This window comes from Camarhynchus parvulus, chromosome 3 (assembly GCF_901933205.1).
Source record: "Camarhynchus parvulus chromosome 3, STF_HiC, whole genome shotgun sequence".
Taxonomy (NCBI): domain Eukaryota; kingdom Metazoa; phylum Chordata; class Aves; order Passeriformes; family Thraupidae; genus Camarhynchus; species Camarhynchus parvulus.
This window is the reverse complement of record NC_044573.1, coordinates 6,709,612-6,733,963: the sequence shown is the minus strand read 5'-3', so window position 1 is coordinate 6,733,963 and position 24,352 is coordinate 6,709,612. Positions and strand designations below refer to the sequence as shown.

The window sequence follows — 24,352 nt, the reverse complement described above, 5'->3', positions numbered from 1 at the left end:
TATAGAGACTGGGTTCAAGGACAACTTTGTCACTTATTAATGATCTGTCCTGGGCAGTTCTTCAGGCACTGCACAAATGCCAGGCTGGACAGAGCCCTGACAGGCTGGCACTTGGCCTGGATTTGGACTCAGGGATTTTCTTATGAGAGGCAGTCATGCAATATTCTTGGGTTGTCAGTCTCAAGTGCTTAGGCCATATTTTTAAATATTCCTTTGCCCCAAAGTTTCTGTGGCAGATGGTCCTAAAACAAATACAAAGTCTAGTCACTAGTTCTCCATTTGATGGTGGCAAAGGAGTGATGCAGCAGTGAGTTGCACACAGGTTTAGAAAGGTTCATGCTGATTCTGAATTTGGAAAGGAAAAAAGAATAAAAATGGGTCAAGCATTAGGGAGGGTGTCTGCCTGCTGCCTGTTCTGTGGAAGAACTCACAGGCCCAGGCACTGTGGCTGCAGGAGATTTAATTTCTGAGGTGTCCATGTTGCCACAGCTTGTATGTGACTTCTATTTGCATTTTTTCCTTTCCTAGTGAAATAGGTAAAACCAGCTTTGTGATCTGAAGATGGGGAAGAAATAATGTGAGGCACCAAAAGGTGCCAGCCAACATTTTGGCTAAAATGTTAACTCACTGAAAATTGGTATATTTTTCCATGGACTTGCGGTGGGTTTTATTCCCCTCTCCCTTTCCACCCAGGCTTGGAAGGCTGTGTCTGTTTTCTTTTTGCTTGCCATTGACATAGCACTGCTTTTCACTCTTGCTTCCAGGTCACATTCTTGTTCATGCACACTTGTACCAAAGCACACAAGCAAGAGCTGCTCCTGTGCTGTGGGGCTGCCTGGTGCTCAGGTATTGCCCCTGGAGGTTTGACTTCAGTGAGGAGCCTGCCTGGAGAAGAGGATTTGGGACTGCCTGGGTTTGGCCCTTTCTCTGATAAGAGTTAAAATTGGCAGGGTTCACTGGCTTCTGGATGTGGCTTTAATCATTAACTAACCCCTTTATTCTGCTGCTGACTCAAAGGAGGATGTTTTTGTGTGCAGTGCTGTGAAGGGAGATGTGGTTTTCATACTTTCCCTAGGTCCTGTGTGTCATCTCATACAGGGATCTGCCTCAGCATTGCTAAGGATACAGTTTTCCTGACAGGACACTTGAGAGAAAGCTTTTCAAGTGTGTAAAGCCAGATCCTTCTGCCCTGGGTAGCAGTACCTGTTCAGTCTTTAAGTCTCATTACATCCATTATCCAGAGCAAAATGCGTTCTGAAGATTGCAATGTGCTGGAAGTGGTGAATTCTGGACCTGTCCTGCTTTTCCATATCTTGCTCTCAAGAGCAGGATAGCTGTCCTGTGTACTCCTGGTGTTTTTATTCCTTTTTTTCCTGTGCATCCTTGACTTAGGACAGGGATTTGTAGAGAGAACATCCCACATGCACTCCCATCCTGCTGCTGTCCCACAAAACAGATGAAAGAAAGAGAGGGGATGAAGGGCAGGAGAGCAGCCTGTACCTGGCACATCTGTGCTCTGCCAGTGGAGAGTTCTGTGGAGTCACTTCTGCAGGGAAGGTCTGTAAGCAATCCAGCTGCTTGCAGGGACTGAAGGGTGTCTGTCAGATCAGTGACATGCTTGGCACCTCAAAAAAAATGGTACCAAGTTGTGGGAGCTATCAGAGTTTAGACAGCAGCTACTTCAGTCTGTCTCTGTTATTTCTCCTGTCCCCTGGCCAATCTAAGTCCCTCTGTGCACCTTCCTGAGAGCTGCCAGGAGATGGAGAGCATCTCTGGCTACTCTAGTCACCAGTCATTTCCATCTGCTGTCTGAGATCTCCAGGGCTGTGCCTTTTTGGGTCCTGCTTATTGTTTATGGGGGCTTCAGCTGTTCTGTCTTCTGTTCCTGTAAAATATTCTAAAAACAATGTAGCTGCAAGATCAGCATGTGAGCTGTGAGCTCTGCAGCCTGGCTGCAAGGCTGCCCCTCCTCCTGCTTGGCTGGCTGTCAGCAGGAGAGGTGGGTGGGTGTCTGCCCCCTCTGTCCCTGCTCCACTGGGCATTGCCCTGGCTGGGAGCTCTGGGCTGCTTCTCCCAAAGGGACCACAAACTAGAATCAGGGTCTGCTTCCCCTCTCCCTTAAGAAAAGTAAAATAAATTAAAGTGCTTCTTATGCCACACAATCCCCCTGTTGCACACTTGGAACTGTGGCACTGGTGTGTACACGGCTGTGTGAGCTCTCTGGGCCTGTCAGACACCAGGCTTTACACATGCTTGGGGACAGGAGAGTGTGTGTTTGAGTGTGTATGTTTTGGCCTTGTTCTGTGTAAGCTCCCACATTAAGAGGCTGGAAGAGGCCTGCTGGTCTGTGCCAGTGTTCTTCCAAGGCTTTTGAGGATTCCTCCTTGCTGTGGCTCACTCCCACTGCCCTTCTGAGGCTGTGGCTGTGCTGCAGCCCGTGGTGTGGGATTCAAGCCACCTTTGCATACTGTTTTAGGCTGTGCTGGCTGGCACAGTGAGTTCAAGCACCAGCATCTACCCAGGATGCCAGACAGTTTGCAGAGCAGCACATTCTGGGAGGCTGTGACTTGCTGCTCCTGGCCCTCAAGCCAAGGATGTCAAAGTTGTCCCAAGGCACATGTACAATTCAGTCCTGGGTTGCAGTGAAGGCACTCAGTGTAGTCCTGGTTTGATTTCCCTAGGGAAGGGCAAATCTCCTGTTGAATGTGGGCTTGCCAAGATAAGGGTGTTCTTCATTCATATTCTCTCTCCTTTCCCTCAGGGAAGAAAGCAGTGATGGATTCTAGTCCCTTCCTGTCAGAGGCCAACGCAGAAAGGATCGTGAGGACCCTGTGCAAGGTCCGGGGAGCAGCGCTGAAGCTGGGACAGATGCTGAGCATTCAAGGTGAGTGTCCTTAGCACAGGTCCTCAGCTGTCCTTAGTGTGACACAGGGTCAGCTGTCTGCAGTCAGGCAGTGTCAAGTGCATGTGGAGACACTGAACAAATGGCTTTCTCCTGTGAGAGCAGTGATGGAAATGTTTCAGTTCATTTCTAATCCCAGTATGAAATAAATAGGTGCATGCACTTAGACACCACCACTCTCTCAGTGTCCTTATTGTGTGTAACTGAAATTGGTTGACAGTAGGGTGACACTGTGAATTTTAGTGTCTGTGTTACAAGCAATTGTAAAGAAGCAGAGCTGTATTACACTCTAATTGCAGGTGTCCTGCTAGAAAGGAGGAGGGTGACAACAAGAATGTGATCCTGTTCTTTGTTCACCAACAGTGGTCAAGGTTATATCCACAATATTCTCCCATTATAGCAACCTGATTGTGGTTTACATGCTCTGTGGGCACTGAAGCTTTACTGGAAAGGCCAGTACAGCTGATAATCTTATCAGGTATAAAACACTTGTTTCCATCCTGAGAAGACTTCAAACTGCTGCTTAACCCATTGAGCTCTGAGGCCAGTGACCACAGGTGAAGGCATGAGTGACATCAGTGTCTGCACTAAACTGTTAGGGAGTTGGCAGGTGTGCTCAGTTCAAACCTTATCTGGATCTTTCCAATTTGCCTTGCTGCCCAGCCTGATAGGGAAGGAAAGAACCAGCCAAAAATAGTTGTGAGACTTGTCTGGAAATAGCTTTCAATATGTTTCTGAAATTGAGTAAGTGTCTGAGTGTTTGAAGTACTCACTTCGCTTGGCTTGTGCTTCTACTTGAATTTTTGTGTTAGCTGATGAGACTGGATCTAGTAGAGTATTAAATACTTTGGCCTTACCAACCAAACAAGATCAGTTCAGTGTCCCAGAGAGCCCTGACTGGCATTTCATTTGCTAATCAGTTGGGTTAGGTGGTTGCCAGGCTGATGGCCACCTGGCAGAGCCTAGTGGGAGGCATCAGCTGCTGTGTCAAAGGCTGCCACCCACGTGCTGTTTTCTCACCCTCCAGAAACTGCCAGGTGCCACTGATGGCTCACAGTGCAGACCCAGGAGGAGCTCCTGTGCTCCTTGCCTTCCAGTGCCTCTGGTATGTGGGCAGAGCAAGCCATGCCTGGAAATCAGCTCTGCTCTTAAACTCATCTGCCATAGGTGGGATTCATTTCAGATTCTTGGGACACCACTGAGCTGTGCCTGCTGTGTGCCCAAGTGTGGTCACAGCTGCCCTAGGCCTGAATGTGAGTGCAGAGGAGGCAGCTATGAAAGGCCCTCTCTGAGGAGCAGAAATGCTCTGGATTTTTATAACTTGCCTGCTGTCTCCTAACGTTACACTGCTCTGGCAGGAGTGTCAAATACTTGGTGATTGACTTCACTCTGGTGTCAGGAACAGCCTTCAGCAACCTCAGTGGTTGTACCCAGGCCTCATTTGGACTCTTGCTATAAGTGTGTGGATTCTGCTGTGCCTGGCAAGAACACAAGCCCATGGTGACCTTGCTGGGGTCAGCTGTGGTGAGATAAATCAGACAATGCAGAGTGTCTGTTTCTTGGGGTGGCTGTTTGGACAGGAGGGTTTCATGCAGGTCCTTCCACTTCATGGGCTTCTCTGGGGCCTGGTGAATTTGAATTCACTGCTTCTGTCAGCAGGTCTGGGTGTTAACTGGGGGCAGGGGCTCCCTGTAGCTGAGCACAAGTCACAAAGCAGTGTCCTTAAAGCCCCTGATGTCTCTTGTGTTTCCCTGATGTGGGAGTCAATGCATTTGTTAGGGACCCACATTCCTAAAGCTCCTGCACAGAAAAGATGCCAAAGGCCCCCAGTCGTGGTGGAAAGGCAGCTGAGAGCGCCCTACCTTGGCTCCTGCTTTGTGTTTTGTTCCAGTAAGGCCTCAGCAGTTGACCACAAAGACGTAAAACCTTATTCATCAGCATGTTGTAAGCCTGGCAGAGCTGCTTCCACAGCAGGGCTGATTTTTGACATTGCTGCTGAGTTTCTGTACAGTCAGCCTGGACTTGCAGGTTCCTTGGCTATTTGACGTTGTGCTCATGAACAAAGGCTGGGGGTGGTCAAGCACCCCAGCTAAGGATGGATGCTCTCCCAGACTAGGGGTGGAAACCCTTTGTGGATGTCAGCAGTGAGCAGAAGAAAGGAAGTTGATCCTGAATGCCTGTGGCAGATGCTGATGCTTTGACACAAACAGCTTCTGGGAGTCACTCTTAGTGAGATCCCTTCTCCTTTTGCCCAGTCACCCTTGGCAGTGCAGGTGACACATTGCAGCATGGTGGTTAATACCTCCACAGAGCCCTGAGAATATTTTTTAGCGTGTTCAGAGGCTGGGCAGTGATACAGCATCAGTGACAGAGCAGGTGTTCCTTTCAGTGCACATGCAAATGCAATGTCTCACCTTCCTGCGGGCTTGCAACCTCACAGCAGGAGCTCCACTCACTGTTCCTGCAAAGCCTGATCCTCTATAAAACTTCTCTTGGCTCCACAGTGGGGTTTTGTCAGTGCTTTTAAATGCTGCTATGGCTTCAGTGGGAATTTGTAAATAATGCTGAGTGTTAATGTCACATCTCTGCATTATTTATCTTTTTTTCCTCCATTCCTTTCCACCCTTCTTCCCAGGACAGTCCTCTTAAGGTCACTGTTTGTTTCTTGTTTCCTGGGATAGATATAAGGTGGTTCATGCATGTGTATTTAGAGAGGAACAATAAATTTTTGTTTGAATGTCACAATTGCATGTGCAGGTTCAGTTCTCAGGATCAAGGCTTGTAGCCTGGATTTTTCCAGTGTTGAGAGAGCAGCAGATAAATCTGATTCCTCTACAATCACTTATGAAATTAAAAGTTTGCCAGCAGTGGTGGTTTTTCTCTGGGTTGTTGTAGAAGCCTTTCCTCAAGCAGAGGGCTAATCTTTCAGCCCCTCCTCTTATGAGTGTAAATATTTGCTTGCTAAATGCTTCTGACTTAAAAGTTTGGGCTCAGCTGTGTTCTCTGCTGCCCATTTGTAGTTGCTCTGCATTTGGGCAAAAGTTGTTTACAGTAGCAGATGCTGAATCCTGGTTTCTCCAAGAGTTCAGCACTTTTCTAAGTGGTGTTTTACTATTGCACAGCATTCTAGAGGAGCTGCTGCCCCTTAAAATGAACTGGATTAAACCACACTGGGAACCCTGGAGCATTGGGATGGCTCTCCAGGGTCCCTTCTGTGACCTGTGTTTCCATAAGGCAGTGGCCTCTCCTAGACCTGGATGCTGCCAGCCAGGAGATGGGCTGGTGTGTGACAGAGGCAGAGCACTCTGCTCTTGGCTCTGTCACCTGTCACCACACCAAAAGAATTCAAGAATTCCTTCTCAAACCTTCACTGGGGTGTGCCTGGGGCAGGACAGCCTGACTTGTCTGAGTGCAGGAGCACATTTCTTGGTGTGTTAAAGGATGCCATGCCTGCTCTGAGTGCTGTGTGCTTTCCCTTGGCAGATGATGCCTTCATCAACCCCCACCTGCAGAGGATCTTTGAGCGCGTGCGTCAGAGCGCCGACTTCATGCCCATAAAGCAGATGATGGTGAGGAATATTCCTGAGTGCCTGTCAGGGAAAGGGACAATGGAGAGAAAAAATGTCACCTGTGACACGCCCTAGTAAGGGAGGTGGATGGGGATTTTATAGAGTATTTCAATAATGTTGCATATTTTCAGTTGGGGGTAATGTGTGATTCCTTCTCTCAATTATGTGTTGTCTTTTCTCTCAAAAAATTGGAAGTTTGGGTCTAGACAGAGGGGAACAAATGTGGGAGTTTTTCATGTCCTGATATTAATGTTGATATGGAGCAGGATGCTGCCACAAATATGGTTATAAGGTTTTGTTGAGTGTAGCCTCCTCTTGTGTTTCCTGTTTTCTTTCTTGTGAGTCTTAGGGTGTCTAGATATGTCTACATCCCATTTTAGAAATAGACTTACAAGCCTCAGTCTGATGGAAAATAACCAGCAGCTTTGTCCTTACCATTTTGGTTAACTTGCCATCAAGAAAACCCAGAATTAAGCTAAGTTTGCTTTCCCCAGTGTTTATGTTCTCTGTAAATTACTGTGTAAAGGGTGATGCCAAAGGAACTGCCAGCACTACTTATCTTCTGAAAGACACTAAGCAGAGCTAGAACTTAAATATGGCAGTCTGGCAGGGTAGCAAAAACGATGTTAAAGCAGGCTGTGATGTTTAATTGTCAGTACTGCCTTAAAGAGAGTCATGCCTGGATTGCTTCTCTTCAGCTTGGCAGGATGATGAAAGAGGAGAAATAGCTAAGTCATTTTCTTTGCTCATTTTCTGGAAGATAGCAGGTGGCACCTAAAAGGGGATGTTTGTGTTCAAGATTTCTGTCCCTTAGGGCAGAGCCCCACAGAGATCTGATCAGCACCTGTTCAGTGCTGGGGCAGCATTGCTGGCTGCACCACTCCCTGCCTTGGTGTGCAATGACAAGGCACAGAGGATGGTCTAGAAAGCAGGTTATAGGCACCCAGAACTCAGTCACCTTAGAGGAACGTGATTTCCAAGACTGAAAGTCTTAAATCTTTGCTTCCCATACCCTGATCCTTTCTATTTATTTGTAGAAAACTCTGAACAACGATCTGGGCCCCAACTGGAGGGATAAACTGGAGTCCTTTGAAGAACGCCCCTTTGCTGCTGCTTCAATTGGTCAGGTCCATCTGGCACGCTTGAAAAACGGGAAAGAAGTTGCCATGAAAATCCAGGTGGGCTTTCCAGAGCAGCCATGTCTTGTTTGTGCTCAGAGAAGGGCAGCGGAGCGACATGTGTACTGCTAGAGAAATAAAAAACATTTTAATGGAAGTGAAGAAGTCTTATGTAGTGCAAGTTGAGTGGAAAACACAGCAAAGGTTCTGCAGCTTGAGCCAGTCTGAATCCAGATGAGCAGCAGACATCCCATAGATTTTTCACTGCAGTTTGGGATAATGGTGCTGAGGGACTGCTTGTACTTTTAGGGCTGTATGGGAGGGTCCCACCTGCTCCCCAGGTCAGTCCCCTTTCTGGGATGTGCACATGTCCCAGATCCCTTCTGGGTGTCAGCAACCTCAGGTGGCTCTTTCCAACAAAATGACATTCTAGAGCTAAAGCCTTTAAACCATCCTTCTACAGCATGGTATGTAATCCCAAGGAGTGAGGTTCCTGCTGACTGAGCAGTATCCCAGGCAAAGCTGGTCAACTCATTGGTGGGTTTTTGTAGTATGGGGAGACTTTAGAAATATTATCAATGGGTGTGGGTGTCTTCTGAAGCCATTTGTGTCCCAAGTACTCTCTGAAGTCAGGCCAAGGTAACAGCAGCAGAAACTCAACCCTCTGGCATCAGCACACATTTTCCTGAGCAGTGCAGGCTCCTTCCCCTTGACAGACAGGGTGAGAACAGGGTGAGGTGCCTTTGCCAGGACTGGGCTGGGGCCTCACCACTTGCCCCGCTGCTGGGAAGGACACACTGGGGCTTCCAGGGGTGTGTGCTTCCAGCTGTGGGAGGGAAAGGACTGACTGCCATGGCTCCTGTGAGATTTGTGTGTCTGAGAACTCATAATGTGCTGGAAGAATTCCCATCAGAGGATCTGAACAGGCCATTCTGATTGCAGGGAGCTGCATCTTAGCCTTTCTGTCTGTCCCCTGGTTTAGATGCTGGGCTTTGAAATAAGCCTTTAGAGGAGGGATGTGTGGCTCAGGAACACCCTGGCCTGTTGTGATGTGGGTGCTGAGCCAGGTGTTTTTATCATGCCCTGTACAACCAGGCCTCATCTAACCTCAACACTGCCCTCTCCCATTCTGTCCCACAGTACCCTGGAGTCGCCCAGAGCATCAACAGTGATGTCAACAACCTGATGGCTGTCCTGAGCATGAGCAATATTCTCCCTGAAGGTAAAAACATAGAGACCCTGGCAGGCCCTGTGTTCCCAGGTGGAGTTCTGCCAACCCCTTTCAAGCAGCACATTTCATGTGTCCCTCCAAGGACTGGGGAAAGGAACTTAAGGATACTAAGTGTGCCCAGGAGCAGATTTCCTGCAGAAAGCAGGAGAGGCAGAGGGTTCAGGGCCAGCTTGGGGAGCCATGCTGTGTTCCCCTGTTGTGCTGCAGAGCTGTGCTGCCTTTGCTGGGGCACATGCCTGCTCCAGTGCCCACTTGGTGGGGTGGGAAGTGCAGCTGTGTGTTTGTGGCCATGTGTGTGCACACACCTGCCAGAGTAACTGCACTTGTCTCTGTGTTCTGTATAGAGACAGACCCATTGGGATTCTTGGCAAAATATAAAGTGCCTGAGAATACTCACTTTTGGTGGCTTTCTAGGCTTGGAGTGTGGGCAGTGTTCAGTAGTCTTGCTTTGTCCTGTTACTTTCTGGTACATTTGGCAGAACTCATTCTTCTCCATGTTCCCTTGCAGCTTTCCATGCCTGCCATTCTGTGCTCTTCCCAGATGTTCTCTATTCTTTCACAGCTGTGGAGAACTGTCTGACTTAGAACTTGCTCAGTGTCCCAGCAGATGGATAAGTCCCTTTTCCCACAGGGAATGCAGGACTTACCACTCCTTTTTCCAAATACATGCCTGCAGCAGCTGTAAATATCAGTGAGACTGTACAAATGCTGCTCCAAAATCAGGCTGGGTGCTGACAAAATCCGGGACTGTTCTCTCTGGTGGCTGGGCAGGGCCCTGCAGAGGTTGCTGCAGCCCCAGCTGTGTCTGGCCCAAGAAGTAGATTGGTTTTCCAAATGCAAGACTGAGAAGACTGGGCTTGGCATCTCAGGCCCTGGCTACGTGCTGCTGCTGCAGTACACTGCATTAGTCATGCTGACTGTTTCTGCCTGGCAGTGCCTGCTGCCACTTGCAGGCAGATATGGAGCTGTTTCTGCAGCTTTTGCCCAGTGTTTGGGTGCTTGTCTTTGGTGTGTGTCCCTGTACAGCCATGCCAGTAGCAGGAATGGACAGTTTGGGCTCTGGGGTGGGAGCTGGGAGAGGACAGAGCTCTGCTGTGGATGTAGCTGGACTTAGGAGCAGCTGTGTAGCCTGGGCTGTGATTACTGCACAACCTGCATCTGGTTGGAAATGCACCTTGGCTCTCTGGGGCCTCCTGTGCTCCTCAGCTGCAGCTCTGGGACGTTTAGCCTGAGCAAATCCTTTTTTCTAAGCCTGCTCTCTCCTGTGCTGTTTGCCTTTCAGGTTTGTTCCCAGAGCACCTGATTGAAGTGGTGAGCAGAGAGCTGGCCCTGGAGTGTGACTACCTGAGAGAAGCTGCCTGTGCAAGGAAATTCCAGTATGTTCCCACCATTGCCTTGAGCCCCTTCTGTGTGTGTGTGGGAGAGGCAGGAGAGGTTGCTTAACTGGAGGGATGGTGGGGAGCTGACTGCTGTGCCCTGCTTTGTGGCACAGGGGAAGGGTGCATGGTTGTGGCCTGAGCTGTCCCCCAGAATCACCACCTGGTGTCAGCTGGGCATGGCGTCAGTCAGCTGAAATGTGATCACCTCCTCTGGTGCAAGTCTCTCTGTTGTGCCACATGGGAAGGTGCTGCAGTAACTCCTGAGGCTGGGTTGCAGTGCTCTTCCATGTGCTCTTACCTCAGCCTGTTGTTAACTTCTCCCATCCTTCAGCCTAGGAGGTTTTCAGTTCATCTCTCTTGAAGCAGTTACCACCACCAGTGCTCCCTTGGCTTGCCAAAGCACCCAGATTATTTTTACATAGTGCTGGATGCTCTTCCTGTCCTGCAGCACCGTGGCACTGCTCCCCTTGGCAAAGCAATTCTTCCATGTGTGCAGTCTGGCCCTAAAGCCAAGTGGGGTCAGCAAAAGAGCCCAGTGCCCCTTGATGCACCAGCCTGGAGCCTTCCTAATATCCCTGCTCTGGCAGGAGATGGGACCTCAGGAGCTGGCAGCAGCTCTAAGGCACTGGCAGGGTTTCTGCTGACTTAATCCCTACTGTAATTGCTGAAGGAAACAATTCCTGGCAGCCCCAGCCAGGGTGCGGGGAGAGGCTGCTCAAGGGCTGTGTGAGGTGTTGCTGATGGGTCTGTCTGCTCTCAGGGCTCCTAAACCTTTTCCTTTCCTTTCTCCACCCCTAGGGAGCTGCTGAAAGACCACCCTTTCTTTTATGTACCAAGAGTAATAGATGAGCTGTGCAGCAAGCACGTGCTGACCACAGAGCTGGTGTCTGGCTTTCCCTTGGATCAAGCTGAAGGACTGAGCCAGGAGATTCGAAACGAGGTGAATTTGGGATGCTGGGTTTCTGCCCTTGCTCAGGACCCTGTGCCAGACTTGGGGGCATGCCTTGTGGCACAGCAAACCCTGAGCAGGACTGTCTGGAGCCTCTAGGAAGACTTGTTTAGGGAAGGTGGCAGTGACACTGGAGTCTCTCCAGGCTTATTTGGGCCTTGCAGGCACCAGCCTTCAGCAGGGAGGGGGTGAATAGCAAGGGCAGCTGAAGGGGAGGTAGCCTCACTGTGTCATGCCATTTCTGGTGATCTTAATTTTGGGGGGACTGTCAGTAAGGGCAAAGGGGTCTTATGCAGCTGCTCCTCTGGGCAGGACTGCAGAATCATCCCAGTACAAGCAGCTGGGTGTCATTCCTGCAGGACTGACCTGTGCTGCACAGGGCTGCTGGAAAAGTACCTGTCAGTAAACAAAAGCAGGGATGTGGGGATAGGTGGGTGGTGGTGCTGAATATAGCCAGGGATTGGAGTGCTGTGGTGGGACAAGCAGCTGCTCTAGCAGCAGAAATAACTGTCCTGGTATTTGGATGTGTGTGTGTTTCTTGGTGTGAGCTGTCAGCTGTTAGGTCACTGGGGAAGAGGGCAGAGTCTGTTCCCCTAGTTAAACAGATCTCAGTGTCACATTAGATTTGAAGCTGTGCCAGAGCTGGCTGGCTATTCTTAGGGACTGTCCCCAGCAATGAGCTGCTCCATCACCAGGACTCCTTTTAAAAGGCTGTGAGCTGCAGGAACAGCTTTTCTTTCCTGTCAGCCACTGGCCTGGCTGGCCCTCTGCCTTCTGACCCAAACAGCAGGGTCCTGTAGCAGGGCTGGGCTTGCATTTGGTGCTCTCTTCCTTCCACCTTGGATGTGGTGTTTCACTCAGCTTTGCAGAGCTGGAGGGGGCAGAGTGAGGCTGGCAGTTCTGCTGAACAGGCTCCAGCTTACCAATTCTCATAGAAAAACTCTGCTGGAATGTGTAATGCAGCAGGGGGGTTTTCAGGAACTGCTGCTCTTGCTTTTCTGTGCCTGTTGGTCCCAAGGTGTGGCTCTGCTGCTCCTCCCTCAAGCTGGGCCAGTGCTGAGCCCACAGGAGTGCATGCTGGCTCTGGTATCATACAAGACTCCAATTCTTGCAGCACCCAGTATGTGGTCAGTGCTGGAAAGTGAAAAGGCAGGACCAGAATGCAGTTGGATGAGCACTGGAGCATCTGTGCCATCTGCTAAGGACATCCCATGGCAGGGGTGGGCTGGGAGTTGCTGCTGCTGTGGTGAGAGGTGTTCCTTCAGCTCTGCACAGAGCAGATGGTTCCTGCTGGTGTGGCAATGTGTGCCCTGTTTGCTGATGCCTGCTCTAAGTTACAGGTGTGACTAGGGCTTGTTTCTTGTTTCTCCTTGGTTTTCAAGATCTGCCACAACATCCTGGTGCTGTGCCTGCGGGAGCTGTTTGAGTTCCGGTACATGCAGACTGACCCCAACTGGTCCAACTTCTTCTATGACCCACAGCTGCACAAGGTAAGCCTGAGCAGCCACTCTCCTGCCTATACAACAATCAGTTTTCACCACCTTTTGATTATTCCTCACTCCCACTCCCCACTTAATGAGTCCTGACTGGGATTCTCTGTTTCCTGTCCTTGAGGCATGGGCAGATAGCACAGGGAAACCTCCCTTTGCCACTTGCCCTCACTAGGGCTCAGTAGGAAAGCAGGGCTGCTGTAACCCTGGCCCTTGAGCAGTCACAGCTACTTGCTTAACCTCAGGATCTGTTCTGAAGGTGGGAAGCTGCAGCAGGCAGTGCTCTACCAGCACACACCTGAGCCCAGGACTCTTCAGCTAAATGCTCTTGTGCTGTGCTGAAGATAAGGGTGGTTAATTCCTGCTCATTGGGTTGGCTGCCTGTCTGTGCTCTGTTGGGCAGATGGAATTGCTTTTTATTGCTGAGGTCTGTGCTGCAAAGTGCTGGGAAAATGTTCAGTGCTGCTCTGTCCCTGCACATGGAGCCTGAGTGGAGCTGCCAGCAGAGCAGGTGTGGCAGTGTGGGCAGTGGCCTCAGCCCTGTTGGGCTGCAGACTGGGAATAAAGGAGTCAGGGGCAGTTGGGATGCAGAGGAGAGCTGGGAAAGCCAGCTGAGCTTCCTGAAGAAATCAGGAGGATTCTTAAGTTCAGGTTCTATCAGAGTGGTTGAGTTAATACAGACAGCTTTGTCCACTTCCAGGTGGCCCTGCTGGACTTTGGAGCAACACGAGGGTTTGATGAGAAGTTCACAGATGTCTACATAGAGGTGAGGACTTGCACTGTGCCCTAGAGAGCTGCAAATACTGGTGGTTGATTTTGCAAATGCTCTCAGCTGTTACCATTTTGTACTGGAATACACTTTGGGTGTGGAGGGAAGCAGGGCTGGAGGCAAGAGAGCAGTCTCTGTTCCTGTTTCATCCCTTGCCATGGCTGTCTGCAGATGTGCTGCAAGCTGCTGCCTCTCTGAGGTGGGATGTTCACAGAAGTGCACTGCAGTGATGCTTGCTGGGGGCCTTGGGTGTATCAGAGCACTCACAATTCTGTGATTTCAATATGAGGATATGCAGGAATTGCTTGTTCCCCACCTCCTCCTGAGATTTTCAGATTTTCCACAGATAGATGAATGGATGTGAAGTCCTTTGTGATCAGCATGTTCTGCACATGGTAACTGAGCTGCCAGGGCCAGCAGCTCCCACCTAAAGCTGCTCACAGTCAGCTCTGCTGTTTCTTTGGGGAGGGGCTGACTATTTGTGAAGCTTTTTTTGCTGTCCCTTACATTCTCTGGGCCATGTGCAGCCCTGTTGGGAAGAGGGAATCTTTTAGCCAGTAGCTCTTAACGTGCCCAGCATGCAGGGCCCTGAAGAGAGGGTAGAGGCAAGGGAGTGAGCAGGGGGCTGGTGTTGATGTGTGCTCCTGTGGCCTGGGCAGCAGTCCTGCTGTTCACTCTTCTCTTGGCTCTCCTGAAAGTATTCCTCCTTCTCAGGTGATCAAGGCAGCTGCTGATATGGACAGAGAGAGAGTACGGAAGAAGTCCATTGAAATGAAATTCCTCACTGGCTATGAAATCAAGGTATGGAGCAGAAGGGTCTGATTTTGGTGTTAGCCACAGATAAGGTGACTGCAGGTCAGTGAACTTCCCCAGACTTCTTGATGTGGTAAAAGTGTCAGTCCAAAAGCCCTTTTGATAAGCATGAGAGAGGAGGGGAAAAAAGGTCTTGGCTTTTGTTCTCACTTCCTTTTGGGAGCAGGAAAATAATGAGGATACAGCTAGCCCCAAAACCACTGTCCTTCCTTCTCTCCCCGTGCAAGACCCTGCAGCTGATGACAATTCCTGAAGTTTCATGACTGGGAAGTCATGAAATACAGCAAAGTATTCAGTCACTTTGATTTTGTATTTTCAAAAGGATCTGGTTATTTTTTCTGAAAGCTGTTAAAGGAAAATCCATTTTCTCACATACTCCTTCCCACTGTGCCCTTGTGCAAATGTGTTAGAACCAGCATGTTGTATGACTGAGCAGATGGTTTTCTAGAAGGTTTAGTTGCTCAAAACTGTATGAACTAAATGTTCCTCAGTCTTGCTGGGGGCTGGAGGTTCCCTTTGTTGTGGACAGGGCTATTTCTCCTGAGCTGCTGCTGTTAGCACTGGCATTTCTTTTCCTCCTTGGTGGTTGTCATGGCTAGTGGTGTTATCCTCTAGTTAAGTGTTACTTATCCCTCTTTCCTTTTGGGCAGGAAATGGAAGATGCCCACTTAAATGCTGTCCTCATCCTGGGAGAGGCTTTTGCATCTAAGGAGCCTTTTGATTTTGGCAACCAAAGCACCACTGAGAAGATCCATGGTTTAATCCCAATCATGCTGAAGCACCGGCTCATCCCCCCGCCAGAGGAGACCTACTCCCTTCATCGGAAGATGGGCGGCTCTTTCCTCATCTGCACCAAACTGAAGGCCAAAATTCCCTGCAAGAACATGTTCCAAGAGGCATACAGCAAATACTGGAGCAGTAGGGGCAAGAAGCCAGAGGAGTAGTAAGAAGGAACTTGTCTTGTTCTGAGGGCCCGGTTCAGCTGAGCCTTGCAGAGAGCGTTCCAAGCCTGCCCTGCGTTGCTCCCCAGCCCTCCATCCTCTTGAGATGCAGCAGCCCCATGCCCTGGGAGCCAAGGGTGCATTCCACGAGGACAAAGCTGCTCTTTCCAGCTGTGTCTGTCCTGCCTGGACTGCCAGCACAGCCCACAGCTTGCAGGAAACTCTTGAGTGCTTCTGTGCTGCTTCAAGGCACCAGCTGACTACCTTGAATGCATTTGTAACATTGTGATGGTGGCTGCATATTGAGAGGGTTTTATAAAGAGTAGGGGAAGGAGGATGAGAGCAGAATTCAATATTGAAACCTATTTGTAATTGTCCACAAATTGTTTTTTAAAAACCTTCCCTCTTTAAAGCTGAGGTGGAATTCAAGTAGTTTTCATACTGTGAATTTAGAGAATGAAATACCAAGGTGTTCCCTACCACAGACACATCCAGCACCTCCCCCATGTTTTTGTAAGTCAAGTGGTGGCAGTCTGAGAACCCTCCTGGATTCTACTGACATTGATTTAATGCAAGGGGCGTGTGTGTACGTTGAAGTTTGATGCTTTCTGCCTCTTTCTGGCTTGCAAGCTAAACATAGGAAATATTTTAAAAGTCTGAGAATTGAATGCCAGTCTCTTTTAAACACACACACACACATACACACTCTCACAACCCATCTCAGTTCTGGGAGTCAAACATGTAATCAGCAGAGCTAGATCTGAGCACAACTAGTGGGATTCTGCACTGTCTGGTAGGTATCAGCTTTCCTGAGGGCGAGTTAGATAAGCTCCAACTCTGACCCCCACTGCTTGCTGGACTCCTGACTAAAACCTCCTCTGTGTGTTTCCCTGAGAGGCAGAACTTGCAGCAAGGCAAACAAATGTCCTGCCTCTGGAGAGCAGCTGCAGATCCAGCTGAAATGTCACACAGTTCAAACCAGACGCACAGTTTTAAACTCCTGGAGTCAAGCTAGGAAATTGAGTTTTGTAGGTTTTTGTACAAAGCCTGAGCCTGTACGACTTCCTGATGTCAATAAACAAGTGCTTGTGCCGTGGGCCTGCTGCTTGTGGCTGTGTCATCTTCTGGTGTGGGAATGGACACTCAGGTGAGCAGTGTCCTGTTCTGGGGATAAACAGCAGCTCAGAGAAGCTGAGGCCTCTTCATGCCATGAAAATATCCCAGGTAATTTACTTGTTTTTTAATCTTCCTTTGTTTTAATCACTCTGGTAGAACAGCCTCCTGAACACAAGTCTCTCTGCCTTTCCTCCACTTGTGAAGGAGAGGCTGGTGGAGCTGAGGCTTCCCTGGTGCCTTTCCAGGTGTCCTTGCCTGGCAAGTGCCAGGTATTTACTTACCAGCAGGCTCAGCTGGTCCTGCTCAGCTAACAGAGCCCAGGAATGCCCAGGTTGCCTGATCTTAACTTCAGCATGTGTGAAATCCTGACAGCTGACACTTCAGAGGGGGGAGAACAGGTAAGTGAACAAATGGTCTCTCTCAGGAGGGACCTCTGAGAAATAGGAAAACAGGTAATAGTATTATCTTTATTCCAAAGCCATAAACACATAAGCCACTTCATTTAAGTCTTTATTGAACAAGATGCAGTGCAGTTCAGTTCAAAATCCCAGTCAGATTATTTTTAACCTTTTGAGAAGAGTTAACTCTGCTGTTCAATGAAGTAATAAAAGTTTTGCATCAAGCAGTTTATCAGTGTACAAAGTTACAGTACCTTCCCTTGTTTTGAGTTCTGATAGACATTGTTTAGTTTTTCTCCTTTGGCTCTAGACCTTGCAGCTGTAAAAACAGCAGAGTTGTTTGAGCTGTTAAATGCTTATGTTAAAGTTTAAAAAGTAAAGTATAAAAAGCTGACAAGGGAATTAGATTAGGTGAGCTTCAGAGCAGATTTTCTGAAACTGAAGATTCAAGGCCAGCATGTTCAGAGGACTTGCAAAGGTGGCAGAGTAAGCTGGAGTTCACTTTTCCACTTGCTCATGTCAGCCCAGATCTTGTGTATACCATGCTGGGGCAAGAGTGTTCCAACTCCTGGCAAACATTCCCCTTCCCAAGAGGGTTTAGGAATGACATCCAGCTGAACACTGGAGTTTGTTTTGCATTTGCCAGAGGGTAGCAACTTGCAGAAGCTGCGATGTTGCTTTATTAGGAGAGCTAATTAGAGCCCTCAGTCACTAATTTTCCTGACCTTTTGTGTATGCTCTGAAAGCATTAATAATGGCTGTAGCTTTGTCCAGAGCGATCTATGACAGGAGGAATTGCATGTCAGAGGAACAGCCCTGTAGAAAACGTGAGCTAGAAACTCTGGCTTCAAGTCAGAGCAGCTGTGACATTGTGCAGTGAGCAGGAGCACTTGGTCCATGCCAGGCACTGCATTTGCTTGAGCTGTGCTTGCAGGCTTGAGGCTGTGACTCTTTCTGTGCTGCAGGAAGCTTCTATGGTCTAGAAAAATCTCTTGTGAAAACATTTCTTCTTTGCACAGGGCAAGCTGCAGATTAAAGCTGCCTCTGGAATGACAGTGATTTTCCATTCTAAAGGTACAAGATTCAGGCTACCTCTGGTAGCAGTGATTTTCCTACCTTCCTTCTTTAGTCAGCCTGGCTGCTGCATCAAAACAGAAACTGCAAGCAACAGGAGGTGAACATGCAGATCAGTTTCTGCTTTTCTAATGCTCAGATCCCTGACTACAAGGCCCATCTCCCAAGAGCTTCACATCTGTGATGTGCAACTGGACCCCTGGGAAATGAGAAATAAAGCACTGATTGAAAAGTCAGAGCACAGGAACCAGGGTATGTCCCAGAGCTACAGCAGCTGCCTCAATGGGATGAGCCATGGGCTTAAATCCACATGAACATTTTGACTGAAAGAGAGGGACAGGGGTCAGGCAGCCTTGGAAGAAGTGGGAATCTTGGTGCCTGGTCCTGGGAGGATTTGGAAATGGAAGAATGCCCAGGCTGGCACTGCTGGCAGTGTGGGATGAGTAACAGCCCAGTCCTGTATTCCTGCTGCAGGGGGGGTCACTGAAGCAGGTACCAAAGCCAGGACTTACCCCAGAATCACTGAGGTTGGAAAAGACCTCCAAGATCATCAAAACCAACCCTGAGCCCAGCACTGCCTTGTTCAGCATTAAACCATGTCCTTAAGTGCCACATCCACACATCCTTTGAACACTTGCAGGGATGGTGACTGCACCACTTCCCTGCACAGCCTGTTCCCATATTTCACATGCCTTCCTGTGAAGAAATTTTTCCTGATATCTAATCTAAACTTCCCCAGGCCCAGTGAGGCCATTTCCAACATGACACCAAGAGGGGAATGAATGAAGAGGAAGATGTACCAAGACACCGTGGTACAGGAAAAATTCCAGGCTGACTTGGGAGGGATGGGATGACAGGAAAGGGTCAGGGCACATGCAACACTTCACATGTTCTGAGATGTACTCACGTATTCTGAGATGTACTTAAAAGTGCATCAAGGCCAGTGTGATACTGGTAGCTCAGAACTAACCAACAATCCAGGCTCTAACACTAAGACAGCTGAAATATTTGATGTGTAACTACAAATGAAGGAGGGACACCAAAACCACTGACTACAACTCCATAACTGCCTATTTCTTAGGTCATCACAGCACAGCTGACCCAAGAAAAAGGTCAGGAAAACTGTATTTCAATATAGAACAGTACCCAGTCACTTTGATTTTGTATTTTCAAAAGGATCTGGTTATTTTTTCTCTCCAGGGAGAGGCTCTGTTAAAGGGAAATTAATTTTTCTCACATACTCCTTCCCACTGTGCACTTGTGCAAATGTGTTAGAACCAGCATGTTGTATCTTCACCAGTTCCATTTCCTCCTCAAAGCTTAATGGGGGGAGGTGGGAAAAAAGACAGAACATCTACATTTCTAACAGTTCCCTGTTTTATTGCAGTACATCAAAGTAGGTTAATATTAAGTGTGTTACCAACATAAAATATTGGTGGTAAGTCATTTTTACATTGTTGACTGTTCCACCTTAAATATTTCTGTGCAAAAGAATCTACATCATTGTTCTGTAGCAGAGAATCTCTTACAATGTCCCCTACAACATTGAGGGCATTAAACAAAAGAGTGAGAAGAGGCAAAAAGCAGAATTTTTCCCCCACACGCACACTTGTCAGCTTTTATACTCTAAAACAAAAAAAGTGATTACATCTATGCCATGCAAAACTGTACAATAATATTACAATGAAAAACCTAAAAAACATATTTTAAAAATAAATGATATGAAACTGTCATACATAAAAAGGCAGGTATAGCAACACTGGTTTGTTTGTGGATTTCTTCCCTGTAGATGACTGTCTCAAATGGAGAATGAAAACAGGTTGTACTGAGCTGCAGCTGGAATGAGAGGAGCTGGAATTCAGACTGGAAAGCCTGCAGCAGAGCAGCCTCTGGGGGTGTTTATCAAACAAACTGTGAACACAAAGTGCACAGAAGGGTGCTCACACTTTGTGTTAGTGCAGGAAAGTTGTCCCATTTCCTCCATGGAACGGGCTCGTGTTCACAAAAGAACCCACAGCAGGAATTGCTATGTGCCACTTTGATTCTCAGACTAAGGCTCAGGAGCTGGGGGTACTTGCACTGCAGTAAGTTTTACCCTAAATGCATTCATAAAATGGAAAAGGAAACTTTTTTCCACCCAAGGGCATGTTTGTCCTGTCATTCAGGGTCTGGCCATGCAATACAGCACAAGGCCAGAATCTGTTTCTGTGCTAATAATCCAGCTGTTCTGTTTGGAAGGCCTGACACACTGTGAACCAGTTAGGTGCATTAAACTACATTTCTATAAATAAACTATGCTTTTTGGGCTTTTTTGGTATGGCAAGACCCTTAACTTCCCTCTGCCATGTACCTGAGAATAACACACCTGGGTTGTAACTTACCAGAATCAAATCAAAGAGAAAACATTCCTGACTCAGTTTTGAAACTCATTTAAATGGGCAAAATACACATTCATAACAAGCCACAGCAATTAATGGAGGGGAAAAGAAGCAACTATTTCACCACAGTCTCAGGAATGTTTTTTTGAAACCACCAGCTGTCTTCTACAGGCCAAAGGCAAGAGAGAAGAGAGGACTGTAGCCCTGCTTTTGGGTTTATGAAATGTGGGAGAAAGCCACATACCTGTGTGTGCACACGTGCAGGGGAAAACTATTTACCAAACCTATTCCATCCTATAACCTGGAATCCTTAGTAGCTGCCTGAATCTGTTCAGATCCTTGTTGCCATCAAAAGAGAGGAAAAAAAAGGCAAAACCCCAACAACCCATCTGTTCAAGCACTGTCAAAAATGCAAACAAACACCTTCAGTCTCAGCCAAAAGGAAAAAGCCCAGCTAGAAACACATCCTGTGTACAGAGAACACGTGCCACACTCAGGAATTCAGGGGAGGGTTTCAGCTCCCAGAACAAAATGCAGCCCTCGACCTGTGAAGTTGAAGCAGGGCTACAGTGCAAAGGAGCAAACATCAAACCTCAGGAGACAACTGCCTTGGAGATACCAGTCAAGAGTCTTACAGTTCAAATGACCAAGTGACTTTTCCCAGCCCAGTGAGTCTTTAGAAAGCTCAGTTGCAGTATGCATGCCAATAAAGAGAGAGATGAGTTTGGTTTCAAATTGAGTCTATAACCAAATGGTCCCCAAATATATAAAACTATTTAAGCCCTAGGACAATTTTTCTCTTTTCCAATAAGTGATGTGGTCATTTGCTTTTCAACTGAGAGAACAGTTGCTGTTTCTCTTCAGAACAGACATGCATAAAAATGCACAGGACCAAACTAATGATGAAATAAATCCTAGAGAAGACTGCTGAGGCTGGGACATTGTAGTGTACAAACAGTGTGGGCCTGTGAAGCTCTCATCCTCTGAGCTTAGTGTTGGAACACAGCTGACCTATGCTCTGCCTGAAAATGCCAGGGGTTGGTATCAATAGATTGCAGGCACTGGAACAGAGCAAACACAGGGGTTTACTCAATTTAATGTTTGCTAAGTGGTGGCTCTTCAGGTTCCATTTTCAGATAGAGCTTTAGCACAGCTGCAGAAAAATAAAGTCCATGGAAAACAATCCTGTGACTCTCTCTCAGGGGTCTGCCATGCAGGCTGCTCTGTCTTTAATGACTACTGTTTAAATGCCTTCTCTCAACATCAAAATAAGATTATTATTTAAATACAACATACAGTAAATACAAAACTAGTCTGCAAAGGCTTTGAAAAGTGTGTGGACATGCTTCACCAAAACAAGGGAATTGTGGGGAAAAAGCAGTGCCTATACTTGAAGCAATATGCAGCCTTTAAAAAGAAGCTGATGTGGAATTTCAATAATGCCAATAATGCCCTGCCTATCTGTCCCTCAGAAATACATAAACTTTTCTGAGAGGAATTACTTTCAGATGCTTTGCTGTTTGCTAAAGCTTTTAATTTCAAATGCCAGGCTTGCAAAAGTAGTAGGTTTGAAGTGAAAACAAACAACACATCCAGCTTGCTACTCTGAAATACCCAAATAGGAGAGAGACAGGCTTTTGATATGATGGTTCCTACAATAATTTCTTGAATCCCTGTCCCAAAATAACACTGAATGAACTTAAACTTGGATAAGCCTCTTGATTCAGAGTGAAAGAGAAATCTTACCTAGGAGACCCAGCACGATTAAATGGATTAGATGATCTGTGTCATGTTCCCTATGTCACATTTAGATCATACCTGGAAATTACTGTACATGGTTTGAACTTACCTACAACTTCTATTAGGGAAGACAGAAACTGCAAAACTCCAAACACCTCTGTGTGGGTGAAACTCTACATAACTGCTGACTGCAAGAACACAGAATGGTTTAATGAGAGCCATAACAAGTTTCCAAAACCCACAAACCCCAATAGTCTAAATACAAAAAGCCCTTATGTTTTTGAGTATGGTCATAGTATGAAGTCAGCAACAACACTACTGGGAAGAGAGGCTCATCCCAAATGAAAAGCACAATCTGCCTTGCTAACTAAAGAGAAGAGACATCTTCCTCTCACCATACATCTGCTATCAGTTTCTCATTTATTCTGCCGACTGGGTGACCACTTCAGCTTTTTATTTATTTTTCCAGCTTCAGCAGGCTCTGCCTTCCACTGCAATACTTCCTGCCCTCCAACCTGCCCTGCTTTTGGAACCAAACAGCAGGTGAGCACATAGAAACAAACCGCAAATTGCACAAACCCACAGCACAGGTAGGGGGCAGAGGAAAACCAACCTTGCCAGTGCAGCAGTTGTGGGTCACCAGGCGTCTCTGACTACCACAGTGTGAACAGTGTGAGGTCAGTCTTCAAGGTTCTTTGTTGCTACAGTGACAGCAAAGCCAGCCAGGGCCGGCTTTGGGCTAAGGGCACTCGTTTGGCTGATGTGTATTAGCAACCAGTATTTGGTAATGACTGTAAGAGTTTGCTGCTTAGGGATGGTCAAGGAGGTGTGGAAGACTGCTCCCTTCTGAGTTAAACCTGCTGAAAGGCTGACCCAGGGGAACAGTTTTCCTGCAGAATCCAGCTGCACTGAACTCCCTTGCTGCCTGAAGGACCTCTCCTGTAGCTGCTGCAAGGCTCCAGCTCACAGGTGGCATGTATGGAGCCAGGGCAGCCTGTGGCTGGCTGTTGGGACAGGGCCTTGCTGCCAACTGCTGTAGTTTCTGAAAAGGATGGGGACTGTGAGGAAAACAGGAATTACAGCTTCAGTTCTGCTACTGAAGGCCAGAAGGAGAGAAGTGTAGTGAGAGCACTGCGGGGGCAGTGCCGCGAGCACACGGAATCTCTGTCCTGCCGGAGGTTTTAGCCAGGCCTCCGAGTCTGTAAATCACCGAGCATCAAAACAGGGACAACACAAATCTTAAATTAAAGGCTCTCTTAAATAAGCATCCATCTTCTGCTGCATACACAATGCTTTTTTTCTTTGAATATATACATACGTATTTTACTCTAACATCTGCGTATTTATTTAAACTCTGTACTGTAGTAAAATATGCATCATTTTAATCAATAAGGATTTGCTGGCGACAATCAGATTGACATTCAAACGTGGTGGCTGAAAGCTTTTATGTGCCTCTGACATACTGATCATTCCCCATGGTGGGGAAGGGGTCTCTGTGCTACTTTTGTACAGTACAATGAGCTATTGTATGAAAACAAAATCCCTCTGAATTTTCTCTTGTTGACACTGGTCTGGTCTACTTATGCTACCCTTTGGGAATGGAAGGGGAGTGGGATAAATATGTCTTTAAAAATGAAGCAGCTGTAACCACAAAAATGAAACCAATACTAATACAAATCTACAGCATCTGATATTTACCAACACCCTAGCTTTGCTCATTTGCTGCTGTCAGATCTGGGGAGGTGAGGCAATGCTGAACGGTGCTGAAGGCGACCAGCTTTTACCTTCCTCTGTACCCCACTCCCAGATCCTTTTCCGACAGGGAATGGGGAGGGTTAGGAGGATGAAGGTGAGAACTGGAGCAAGTGAAGGGGACAGCCATGGGGACAGCAAGCTGATGTGATGCCAAATCTGAATGCTGAAGCAGTTCATGAGTCCCAACTCACGTGGTCAGAGCTCTCCAGGGAGAGGCTCTTGGTCTTGTGAGGAGAAACGGGGCTGGGAGGGCTGCTGAGGTTGGAGCTGTTCGATGCCGTCGAGTGCCTTGGAGAGTCAGAGTCCTGCAGCCCAGAGACACACAGGAACACCAGTAAGTTACAGGACAGCAACTCTGGGGGTCACAGAGTGTCCCAGCAATAGTGGCTGGATTCAAAGGCCTCTGCGGATTTTGTTTCTGTCCAAAAATACTGAGGGATCCTTTTTGCTCACAATTTCCAAGGAGACAGAGATTAAATGGTCAGGTCACTCTTGCTTTCAGCAGGCATAAGTGATACTGACATAAGGACACAGCACCAGGGGGATTCTGGCAGTCTGTGTGCTGCCAAGGGCTGCTTGGCCAGCAGAGTGTGAAGCTACAACAGCTCCTGCATTTTCACAGATTATGATCAAGATGCTCTTGCACTAAAATGAGAAATCTTTGTGGCTTCATCACAGCTCCCTGTTCTATGTCAGCCCCAGGGTATCAGCTCAAACATCCTATCGAGTT

The 24,352-nt window shown here is 47.7% G+C and overlaps 2 protein-coding genes across 3 annotated transcripts in view; one reads left to right on the top strand and one right to left on the bottom strand.

The window, feature by feature from the left end:
- COQ8A (coenzyme Q8A) overlaps window positions 1-16,258 on the top strand; it is a 43,019-nt gene extending 26,761 nt beyond the window's left edge. The window contains exons 6-15 of the mRNA XM_030944873.1: window positions 2,762-2,884; window positions 6,386-6,471; window positions 7,509-7,649; window positions 8,730-8,811; window positions 10,103-10,196; window positions 10,998-11,139; window positions 12,531-12,638; window positions 13,339-13,404; window positions 14,122-14,208; window positions 14,871-16,258. Of these exons, the coding sequence (XP_030800733.1) occupies window positions 2,762-2,884; window positions 6,386-6,471; window positions 7,509-7,649; window positions 8,730-8,811; window positions 10,103-10,196; window positions 10,998-11,139; window positions 12,531-12,638; window positions 13,339-13,404; window positions 14,122-14,208; window positions 14,871-15,164 (1,223 nt within the window). The 3' untranslated portion in view covers window positions 15,165-16,258. The remainder of the gene's footprint in view (window positions 1-2,761; window positions 2,885-6,385; window positions 6,472-7,508; window positions 7,650-8,729; window positions 8,812-10,102; window positions 10,197-10,997; window positions 11,140-12,530; window positions 12,639-13,338; window positions 13,405-14,121; window positions 14,209-14,870) is intronic.
- Window positions 16,259-19,108: 2,850 nt separating this feature from the next.
- The window catches only part of CDC42BPA (CDC42 binding protein kinase alpha), a 183,361-nt gene continuing 178,117 nt past the window's right edge, over window positions 19,109-24,352 (bottom strand). The window contains exon 38 of one of the 2 annotated variants that reach the window (XM_030944869.1): window positions 19,109-23,927. In XM_030944869.1, the coding sequence (XP_030800729.1) occupies window positions 23,796-23,927 (132 nt within the window). In that variant the 3' untranslated portion in view covers window positions 19,109-23,795. The remainder of the gene's footprint in view (window positions 23,928-24,352) is intronic. The other variant, XM_030944870.1, reaches the window with a different exon arrangement.